Source organism: Syngnathus scovelli, chromosome 19 (genome assembly GCF_024217435.2).
Source record: "Syngnathus scovelli strain Florida chromosome 19, RoL_Ssco_1.2, whole genome shotgun sequence".
NCBI classification, from domain to species: domain Eukaryota; kingdom Metazoa; phylum Chordata; class Actinopteri; order Syngnathiformes; family Syngnathidae; genus Syngnathus; species Syngnathus scovelli.
The window spans coordinates 7154359-7165689 of record NC_090865.1 but is presented as its reverse complement, the minus strand read 5'-3'; the positions used below and the strand labels follow the sequence as shown (position 1 = coordinate 7165689).

General features: G+C 50.3%; 2 protein-coding genes across 3 annotated transcripts; both read right to left on the bottom strand.

The window, feature by feature from the left end:
* Positions 1–114: 114 nt before the first annotated feature.
* Positions 115–5120, bottom strand: sesn2 (sestrin 2). The gene is made up of 11 exons (XM_049751806.2): positions 4303–5120; positions 2982–3047; positions 2127–2315; positions 1878–2060; positions 1604–1813; positions 1404–1539; positions 1200–1315; positions 1043–1126; positions 826–932; positions 599–743; positions 115–522 (listed from the first exon to the last, which is right to left on the bottom strand). Exons 1-11 carry the CDS (start codon positions 4612–4614, stop codon positions 436–438), a joined length of 1635 nt encoding a protein of 544 aa, XP_049607763.1. The 5' UTR covers positions 4615–5120; the 3' UTR covers positions 115–435.
* A 285-nt stretch (positions 5121–5405) lies between these two features.
* Positions 5406–9653, bottom strand: matn1 (matrilin 1). 2 transcript variants are annotated; one of them, XM_049751822.2, is made up of 10 exons: positions 9426–9648; positions 8540–8724; positions 8302–8466; positions 8004–8226; positions 7449–7571; positions 7166–7338; positions 6470–6701; positions 6199–6351; positions 6051–6131; positions 5406–5780 (listed from the first exon to the last, which is right to left on the bottom strand). In XM_049751822.2, exons 1-10 carry the CDS (start codon positions 9517–9519, stop codon positions 5731–5733), a joined length of 1479 nt encoding a protein of 492 aa, XP_049607779.1. In that variant the 5' UTR covers positions 9520–9648; the 3' UTR covers positions 5406–5730. The 2 variants fall into 2 exon arrangements, with proteins under 2 accessions (XP_049607779.1, XP_049607780.1); XM_049751823.2 differs by lacking the exon at positions 7449–7571 and having other exon boundaries at positions 9426–9653.
* Positions 9654–11331: the final 1678 nt, after the last annotated feature.

Here is an 11331-nt window from a genome sequence, read left to right as displayed (position 1 = left end):
AAACCTTCCTTTGGACTTTGTCTCTCCCTTGTGGTGGTTGAGTGCATCGCATCTATCATCAGACAACGCACTTTCAATGTGGGAATGAATAAATTGAAAAGCCACAGCAACCGCTTTGGTTGGTGTCAAGTTACTTTATTGAATAGAAAAATACAAGCTTTTTGGTCATTTTCTTATGCTCAGCTCTCAGAGTACACTTAAGGACACGAGCGGAGGAGTGAGTGTGAAGTAGTCATCGTGCCGCCATTTAAAAAAAAAAAGATCAGCAACATGAACGTAGCGATGTCGATACTTTAGGTGCAAAAGAAACGTGTGAATTCTGAATGGGCACATGCCGCTTCAACATGCTTAACACTGGAACCTTTGGGTTTAAGGAGAAGAAACAAAAAAAAAACCGTACAGCTGGCTCAGCTTTCGCAAAGGTTGTGGTGGTGGTTATCTCATGTAGTGAGTGATGGCTCGCAGCGTGTACAGCAGCGCCGCCTGCATGCGAGCCTCCAAAACAATCAGGTTGGCATGCACCTGGCAAACACAAAATGACAGATGATAGCAACAGAACGTTTCAACTCATAACACAACACGACGATGCGTGTTGTACCTTCTCCGAGTGGCGGAAGTGCCTCCAGAAGGCGTAGTAGATGTGCGCGGTGGTCTGCTCGGGGTGGCAGGCCATGGTCTTGACAAACACCTTCAAGGAGCGCTCCAGCAGCACGTTGACGCTGCCGTAGTCGTAGTCGTCGTAGCTGCCAGACACGGACACAGCGGTTCGTTCATGGATGTATGTGGCCGGCCGGCGAGCGATGAAGAACAAGAAGCTGCGCTGACCGTATCCCGTAGAGACAGTGGATGTAGTTCCACAGAGCTTTGCGAAGCGTGTGCGTGTCCACGCCCTCATGCATGGCCATCCTGTGGTAGGTAAGGTTGCTCACCACCTCAAAAGAAAAACAACTCCATCACAAAAACTAAACCCTGAAGCGTATGACGAATTTTGTTCCTAGCAGTTTAGACTACAAGGTGCCTGCGGAAAATTGGGGAGTGCTACCTGGAACTTCTCATCCAGCAGCTGCCCCATGTCCGGCAGCAGCCTGTTGACCAGCGAGTAGCCGTGGTCCTCCCACGAGTAGTCCTGCATTCACCCAAAAGGCAACATCAAGTGACAAAGGACAGGTGAGGTCATCAAGAATCGAGGAGGCCACGACCTGGGCTCTCATGGTGGGCGGAGCCTGCTCCCCTCTGGGCGCAAAGTCCTCGTATCTGAAATCTGGGTCCTCCATGAGGTGAAGGAGACTCTCGGGCGGAGCCTCTCGCACTAAAGCTACGATGAAATCACAAGTTTAATACGAGCAATGTTCCATACGGAGTCTCATGCTCGACCCACTTCTTGGTTTCATCTAAGGACGCACCGGTAGGGATACTCTCGCTCCGCTCCCTCTCAAAGCGTGTAACCATCTCCTCCTGCGTGCACTCTTCCTCCTGCTGCTCCTGCAGCTCCACCATCCTCTTCATCAGGACCTCCACTTCCACGGCACCGTCCGCCAGCTACGCGCCGACAACCGTGTTCCAATTCAGTTCTGCTATGGTACGACAACAGGTCGGTTCTTACCTCCTGCCGTCCGTCCTCGTTTGCGGGGCTGCGGGTGGGGTGCCCGGGCGACGGCGGCCGGAAGGTGTGGCCGCCTGTATGCTCCGGCTCGGGATTGAGGCCGCAGCCCCACACGAAGGAGCAGAGCGCGTGGGTGTGTGCCATCAGGATGACGGCATGGATGAGCTCGGCAAGAGACCAGCGCAGCTCGGCACCGGGATAAACCAGCTCCTGTGGATGGACGCATTTGCAAAAGAATCATTCAAAAAAACAACAACAAAAATCCAAGGCAGACCTGGATGTGCAGCTGCGTGATGAGCCAGGGTCTGTGAGCAAGCAGCTTGTTGAGGGCGTTCAGGCCTCTCAATTTGGCGGGGGCACGCTCCAGTCCGCTCAGCCAGCTCTCATCTCCGCCGGCCTCCAGGAAGCTGGCGCTGTGCTGCTGCACCACGTAGGAGCAGTGGTGGCGGGCGGCGGCCTGGGCAGCACCATAAAAAGGTGGATTTAGGCCAGCTCGGTATTCCTACCTTTTAGCACGTCTCACCATGATGGCGATGTAGTGTCTCCAGTGGCGAGGCAGGGGTCCATCCATCTCCAGCAAGGCGTGCTGGGTCCTCAGGAAGCAGCTGAGGTAGGCAGGGTGTAGCGCCATCACCATGGTGACGTGGTCCACGCGGCCCAGAGACAGGAACGACTCGATCAGGATGTCCTGGTCCGGACCATCTTTCAAGATCTAAAAGCAGTGGTTAAATGTTGAAGACCAGTCTGCAGGCTTTCTCTAGTGGACAGGTGTCAAACTCAAGGCCCGGGGGCCAGATATGGCCCGCCACATAATTTTATGTGGCCCGCAAAGACAAATTGTGCATCAAATTCGTATGTCATTACTAGAATTGCAAATTGTCTTCACTTTTAATATCTTCTTTTTTTTAATTTTTTTTTTAATATTTGACCAGTTCTTACTCGTCTGATTTGAAAAAGAGTTATTTGTCAGTTTGTTTTGTAGCTTTTACTGTTTATAATATGATGGTGATGATACATTTATTTGGGTTGACACTCATAATGGCCCTCCGAAAGAAGCTATGACTACAATGCGGCCCGCGAAAAAAATTAGTTTGACACCCCTGCTCTAGTGGCTCACTAAAGAATCACTACCCGAGTGTCATTTACTTAAGGAAAATACATTTGCTTGAAACCATGATGTGTTTTTAGGTACCGAGCCAATGATGCCTTTTCTGGCGTCGCTCGCCATCACATCAATTCAAAACAGGAAGTCAAATTCACTTATAGTTCTGCTGTTTGAATCACAAATCTAAAAAAATAAACTAAAAAAACGCAGCTGCGTTTTGGGCTGGAGCTCAATCCGATCGATTGCGTGCGATTAAGAATGGAGACCACTCGCCTGTTTGGCAGGAATAAAGGTGCTGGGACCCGAGGCCAGGGCGCGAGGAACTTTCACTCCTTGCTCCTGGCAAGGAAGAGTACAAAAAGTTGCGAGTTGAAAAATGGGAAACAGCTGACATGACGAGATCAAGGTGACACATCATTGCAAAACTGTCAACACTTCAAAATGAGTCAGGCAAAAGTCTCCAATTTAAACGACGTGCGCTGGAGTCTGTACGGCTCTATTGACTTGTTTGTCTGTGGAAAAGTGCTTTTGTCAGACAAACGTGGCCTAAACTGATGCTTATCTCCACCAAGGGGCTTGTTGTTTCATCAGACTCATAATATTGACTTCATTTGCTCCCAAAAAAGAAATAAATGGATCACCAACTCAAATGACAACAGACAATAAGAGAACACAATCAAACTGTACATTTCAATCCAAAGTATTTCCCATTCAAAAACAGACACTTTGGACTAAACTAAGGTTGTTTTCTTTGGTCTCAAACATTGTCTAAAGGAAACATGAATAAAAACTAAACTCACTGGCATGTCCTGTAAACTTCTTTGCTGATTTTGCTCGGAGCATTTTGAGGAAAAACTGCTCCTTGTTTGTTATGAATCAAGTAGGTCGGTGGGGGTGTGAATGTGCGAGAAAAGGGAGCTGCAAGAGGGCAAGCCGTGACCAAAAGGAGGTGTGGCTAAACCAGGAAGTAAGCACGCCATGACCAAAAGGGGGCAAGGCTCGGGCTGTTTGTTTGGTTCTCACCTCAGAGGAGTCTTGCATCACCTCCTGTGGGCATGTCTGTTGAAACTATTTATCAGACTTCATTGATCAATGTGCTAAACTTACTGCAACTGGAGTCTTGTCAACAAATGATCCAAATCTAAACTTCCACGGCTTCAGTGTTTTCATCTGCGGTTTGGCCTGTTCATTTATTGTTAAAAGGGGATGTCAAAATGATCCGCTTTCACTCCACAGCATACAAATGTTGTGCTCTTTCTGTAATTTCACGGCATGCAAATGTTATGCTCTTTCTGTAACTCAGCTTGAATTAGAAGATTTCACTGCTGGTCCAAAATTGAAGTTGCAACCTAATGTTGAGGCCAGCGCTGAAGCAAACTAAGATGCGAGCTGTAGTTTGAGGTCATGGGGTTCGAGGTAAGCAAGGATGCAGCATGTCCCATAAAGTTGACATTTGAACAGTGTGTGTGCACTGTTCCATCAGATGCATTTTTTTCCTCAGTCTAATCCGAAAACTGTTTATATTGTCAGATGAGAATAAAATGATACATAAGGATCAGAGTGGTCCACTTTTAGCCCAGGCAGGTAGACTTACCTGGGCGGCCCTCAGCAGCTCGATAGCCCTGACACGCACCTCCCGCAACGGACAGGACCGGGCCAGCCGCAGCAGATGCAGAAGCGTCTCCTTGCCCAGCCGCGTCGAACCGGGACGGTCCAGACCCAAACACACCAGAACTCCTTGGCTGAGTTCCTCCAGCGCCGCCGCCCGCTCCTCCTCGTCCCTGCTGCACAACCGTGCCAGGGTCTTCGTGGTGGGCCCGCCTCCGTTTTCGGGGTCGGAACCTGGGCCCGGTGCGCAGTTTCCGATGGCACGGCTGGCGAAGCCGGTTTCGGAGTCGCTGGCCATTTGGGCTGCCTGCTTGCAGTCGAATGAGCTGATCGGCAGACTAGCCGCCGTTAGCTCCGCGCTAACCGTTACGTCGTTTATCTCGAAAAGTCGGTGCCGGAGGTTGTCCGACGCCCCGGGCTTAGTGAGCGTACTGCGCAACCCCCGGTTCTGTTAATGATTAACGCTGATGTGGTGGCAGTGGACAACGTTCCTGTGAGACCGATATTCCTCCGCGCATCCCCGGCGCAAAATTGAAGACAGTCCAGCTCGGCTAAGCTAAGCTAGGCTAACGAAGGCAAAGATGCTACAGTCTAAAAAGTAGTTTATATAAACGAGACACGGCGACAAAACGCTCCCAAGTGAAACGAGGTGGCAGTCCGGCTGGCTTTGTGGTTTGAAGACGGAGCGACGATGAATAAAAAACAAAAACGAGCCGGAGGAGAGCTTTTGATAGTTTCGACGCTTTCACTCAGCTGTCGATTTCTAGCCCTCGCCGGTAGCGTCATCATGACGTAAGCGGAACTTTCCGGTAATTATACAGCGTACCTGCTAAATAGTTTTTATGTTTTTAAAAGTCACAAGAAACGAGCTATTAAAAAACCCAATGTATTCAACATTTCTTTAAGTATATACTTCCAAATGTGTTAATAAATCGTAGTGAAAAAATATGGAAAATCGATGAAAGGATTAAAATGACTACAATAAATAAACTTCTGCCCTGAGGGTCCCTGAGGTCCTGGTAGACCACGTGGTGTGAAATCGAGTGTATCGTGTGTGATCAGTGTAAATAATGGTGATAAAACTTTAGATGTACTTCCTGCATCACCTTTATTTAGGAAAATAAACACCATGGTTGTACCCTTATTATTGTACAAATCTTTATATTCATTTTCTTGTATTTTATATACAAGAAGAGAAGGGGTGAGGAATAGGACAGACAAAAAATGACAAACGATTGAAGGCGACACTTTTTAGGGGGGTACTCTCAGTGTTTCCCTATGAGGGAAGACTTGTATTAACAAAGGCACAGTCTCCATGGCAACCGATGCTTTTTGTGTCCCAGGAGGCTGAGGGTGGTGGTAGAGGAGTGAGAGGTGGTCTGCGGGTTTTTGAAGGATAGCGTGATGTGAGTCCTCAGACGATTTTGTTCTCCAGCAGAGCGATCCTCTTGGACATATTCTCTAGTGAGACACTCGTTAAGCTCAACAACAGCAGCAGTCACATAATAATGAAGACTACTTTTTTAATGTGGGACCTTTATCACACACAAGTTTTGACAAGATCTGACCTTTTGGAGTTAGTTGACTTTGGCCGCCACACATTGATGAAAAGTAAATTGTTTGGCAATTTAGTGATCTGTCCAGATTCTAATTTGGTAGCACTGAAGGGCCTAAAATGGCCACTGGGTAGCAAAATGGCTGACATTGTGACTCAACTCTTACGATAAAGGATATTTTTCTTTGTTAGTGCCTGGAGGGCTTCTTCTACTTTCTTCTGGAATTTCACCAGGGAGTCACACTCGCACGGGTCCTCCTCTGTCGGGACAGGGAATTGAAAAACGAGTTGCAATGACTTTATGCGATGCAATGCCGATCTTCCAACCTTGACAGATGTTAATCTGCAGCTTCTTGGCGATCTGCGTCATGGCCTTGAAGTCAGCCGTGTAGAAGTAGTGCTCGCCCTTGGGCTCTGAGGCGATCTCCTTCAGCTCGTCCTCCACCGCGTTGCCCACGCCCACCGCGTACATCTTGAAGCCTGCCGCACGGACAAACATCAACGTTGAAATACACTCAATCTCGACTTGAAGCACCATTTTGGGGAAAAGAATCAATGTGTTGACTGCCTGGGAATCCATTTTGGAGGAAGGGCTTACCCATCTCCTTGGCCTTCTTGGCGGCGTCGCCGATGTAGTCCTGGCTGCGTCCATCAGTGAAGACGATACCCACCTTGGAGATGCCGGGCCGGGCGCCGTGGCCCACGCTGAAGCTCTTGTCCGTCAGGTAACGCAAGGCCTGGCCGGTCATGGTTCCCCTCTCCATGTAGGCCATCTTTTTCACCGCCTCCTTCAGGTCTTTCTTGTTGTTGTGGCGCCCAAGCGGGAACTCCTGAGGGCGGCAGAGTGACAATGGCATTTTTTTTTTTTATTACAATGGAAAAAAAAAAATCCAACGTGAATCCGCGGGAGGGTGGCTCGGTGGATCACTGGGTAGCACGTCTGCCTCACAGTTAGGAGGGTGCCGGTTCGATTCCACCTCCGGCCCTCCCTGTGTGGAGTTTGCATGTTCTCCCCGGGCCCGCCTGGGCTTTCTCCGGGCACTCCGGTTTCCTCCCACATCCCCAAAACATGCTTGGTAGGCCGATTGAGCCCTCCAAATTGTCCCTAGGTGTGAGTGCGAGTGCAAATGGTTGTTTGTCTCTGTGTGCCCTGCGATTGGCTGGCAACTGGTTCAGGGTGTCCCCGGCCGACTGCCCGTTGACGGCTGGGATAGGCTCCAGCACACCCGCGACCCCCGTGGGGACGAAGCGGTTCAGAAAATGGATGGATGGATGAATCCGCGGGAGTTTTTACCTGCCGGACCAGGCTGGAGTACTGCACCAGGCCGACGTGCGCTTTGCTGTCTGACACGTCCAGCTTGTCCACAATCTGGTTGATCCACTTCTTGACCAGTTCAAAGTTCTCGGGACGCACGCTCTTGGAGCCGTCGATCAGGAAGACCACGTCCGTCGCCGAGTTGCTGCACGCTGCCACACATGCGTGCCCGCGTCAGTCTCGTGCGGGAAGCATTTACTTTGGAGAAGTTCCAGCGTAAAGGAGGGGGGGGGGGGGGACGTTGTTTTCCAAATGCGCTCACCACTGCAGCTGCGGCCATCGTCCATCAGGGTAAAACCTTCTTTGCAGGCGCACTTGTAGGAGCCGGGCGAGCTGACGCATACCTGGTGGCAGTCGTGGTCCCCGGTGGCGCACAGGTCCGACACTGTGTGTGTTTGCGTGTGCCGTTGGTACGCACACACCCAAGCGCACAGAAGGGGATGTTAGGAGAGAAAAATAACGTCTATGTCAGTCGCTGGGCTTTTAATGATCCACTGTGAGCTTTGTTTGCATGCAGTGAATCCTTAAAACGGGAAAGGAAGTCAACAACTACACTATCCTTTTGACATACAGCAACATGGAGTGGGGGTGGGGCTCATGAAGGAAGGGGAAAGATAACGTATGAAGCAGCTAAGTGTAGAACTATGTCGGTAGCAGGGCCAATAAATAATCGCAATGATTCTATGGAGCTATATTGGAGGAGAAAAAGCAAGTGCATGATTTTTTCCAAACCTTTCAGCCCTACTACCGACTGTACCTACCTGGTAGCTAAGCTTCCTTCCTTTGTGGATACCGACCTGCTTGTGTTTCTTCTTACCACAGAAAGCCTCCTGGAACTTCTTGGTGAGCTTCTCGATGACGCTGTAGCTCTCCACGTAGTCCACGTGCTCGTCCAGCGGCTCACTGGCCATCTGCTTCAGCGTGCTCATATCCACGCGGCCCACGCCGATGGCGAAGATCTCGATGCCGGCGTCGCGTGCGCGCTGAGCCACGTCTTTCACGTTGTCCTGGGGGCGGCCGTCCGTCACGATGATGGCCACCTGCGGGAACGGCCACTGAGGTCATTTAGGGAAACGGCCACACTGGAGGCGACAAGGTGTTTGCGTGTGCGCAACCTTGCTGATGTCAGGGGACTTGGCGCGAGCACCCTCGTTCTCACTGAAGGCCACATTGAGGGCAAACTGGATGGCCAGGCCCGTCATGGTGCCCGTGGACAGTGGCTCCACTTTGGTCACCGCTTTGATCAGCGCCGCCTTGGTGCGGTGCGTCTTCAGTGACACCTGAAGCACATACGGGCCATGTTAGAGATTTATTTTTCAAAATGAACCCTGAAGGTGTAGCGCGGCTACGTGCCTCGTTCTTGACACGGCTGGCGTAGTTGACCACGCCCACTCGGGTAGCGTTGGGCCCCACGTCCAGGCCCTCGATGACCTTGGCTAGGAAGACTTTGACCTGCTCGAACTCGGAGGGTCGCACGCTGCGGCTGCTGTCCACGATGAACACCAGGTCGGTGGGGCGCGTCTTGCAAAGCCCCACCGCTGTAAGACATCAGGAAAAGTACATCATGAATGCAAAAAGGTTGGGCGTAAAAAAGAATAAATAATAATAACTGTAATGGCTGGACAGAGGTCATAAAAAACAAGGTCGGCAGTGTCAGGCCGCAGTTGTCAGTAAGAACTTGTTCTTAATTGTTTGCCTTGGTAAATAAAGGTTAAATAAAAACAAATAATAAATTTTAAAAAAGCAATAACTACAATAATGTAAACGCAAATTAAAACAAATAATTCCAAATTATAATATGAATCAAATTACATATTTTTTTGGGGGGAAAAATGTGGCAACAATAAAAATTGAAATTAAATAAATGCGAAAATAAGAACCAAATGCTAAACGGTAATGTCAATCGATTTGACAGGCAAGCGAATCCTCGGTTGAACCACCGATCTCCCTTCTGGCCCTTCACCTCTGTCCCTCCCTTTCTCCTTCCCTTCCTCCAATGTGGAGGCCACAAACGCGACCTTAAGCCACACAGTTGCACAAGACCGGAGGAGTTGTAGATTCAAGACTCGCACTCCATCGCATGCATGCGGCACGAACATGCACCCATTTCAACTCAAGAAACAAAGATTTATTTTCTTGTCAATATGAAATTTAAAAAAAACTGTTTTGGACAACTCACAATTTGTCCTCTTATCTTGACACAAAATGAGCTCCATCCATCACAGCTAACATTACTCACCCATGGCGGCAGCCGTGCGAAGGTCCACGGTGGCCTGTGTGCCCGTCAGCGCCAGCATGAGCGCCAGGAGCAGCGGCGGCGACAGCAGCGTCATGGCGGCAAGCGAAGGCAACAGGACGTTTGAGTCAAGACAGACGGACGGACGGACGGACGTACTCGGGGAGTTCTTCGCCACAGTCAGAGTGAGACTCAGGGACTCAGAGCTGCAGGTTATCAATGCAAGTGCTTCACGCGTACTCAGCCTCCCGCCCCTGCGCACACACACGCACACACACAAAACACACACACATTACACACACACATGCCCTCTTTTAGTTAGCCATGTTTGCGCCTGACAGAGGGAAATACCTGCCCTGGGAGGACCTAAAATGGTGGTCAGGGAAAGGCAAACACACCTAGGATGGACAGGTATGGTGTGTGTGTCAGGGGATACAGGGGCAGCTGGAGTAAGGGTGCTCGGATGGAGCCAGATAAACACCAACATGAATTCCTCTTTTCTCCCAAAACATATTCAAAGGAAGTGGCGGGGGATCGACGCATACACAGAGCACTCACTGTGCACGTGTGCGAGCATGCGTGTTTGTGTTTAAAAGGTTCCAGTGGTGCTTTGACTTAGAAATTGAAATTGTTCTGTGAACACTTGCAAATTAAGTTTGATTTCAAAAGTCTTAAAAGAACTTTTACGAGGCATGGCATCCCCCAGGGGTCTTTCCTTTGCCCACTTGTTTTTCACTTTTTACTACAAAAAGCAAAGAAAAAAGACACCAATGTTTATTAATAATATTAACATTCATTACAAAAATTGGACTTCATTATTGTAACGTGACTGTTTTCTTTCATTATTGACTTACAAATGAAATTCATCCATCCATCCATCCATCCATCCATTTTCTTCCGCTTATCCGGGGTCGGGTCGCGGGGGCAGCAGCTTTAGGAGGGACTCTCAGACTTCCCTCTCCCCAGCCACTTCATCCAGCTCATCCCGGGGGATCCCAAGGCGTTCCCAGGCCAGCTGAGAGACATAGTCTCTCCAGCGCGTCCTGGGTCGTCCCCGGGGTCTCCTACCGGTGGGACATGCCCGGAACACCTCCCCAGGGAGGCGTCCAGGAGGCATCCTGATAAGATGCCCGAGCCACCTCATCTGGCTCCTCTCAACGTGGAGGAGTAGCGACTCTACTCCGAGTCTCTCCCGGATGACCGAGCTTCTCACCCTATCTCTAAGGGAGAGCCCGGACATCCTGCGGAGAAAACTCATTTCGGCCGCTTGTATCCGAGATCTCGTTCTTTCGGTCACGACCCATAGCTCGTGACCATAGGTGAGGGTAGGAGCGTAAATCGACCGGTAAATTGAGAGCTTTGCCTTTTGGCTCAGCTCTCTCTTCACCACAACGGACCGGTACAGGGTCCGCATTACTGCCGATGCTGCACCGATCCGCCTGTCGATCTCACGCTCCATCCTCCCCTCACTCGTGAACAAGACTCCAAGATACTTGAACTCCTCCACTTGGGGCAGGATCTCATCCCCGATCCGGAGAGGGCATTCCACCCTTTTCCGATCGAGGACCATGGACTCGGATTTGGAGGTGCTGACCCTCATTCCCAACCGCTTCACACTCGGCTGCGAACCGTTCCAGCGAGAGCTGGAGATCACGGCCTGAAGAAGCCAACAGCACCACGTCATCTGCAAAAAGCAGAGACGCGATGCTGAGGTCCCCAAACCGGACCCCCTCAACGCCTCGGCTGCGCCTAGAAATTCTGTCCATAAAAATTATGAACAGAATCGGTGACAAAGGGCAGCCTTGGCGGAGTCCAACCCTCACTGGGAACGAATCCGACTTACTGCCGGAAATGCGGACCAGACTCTGGCATCGGTGATACAGGGACCGAACCGCCCTTATCAGTTGGC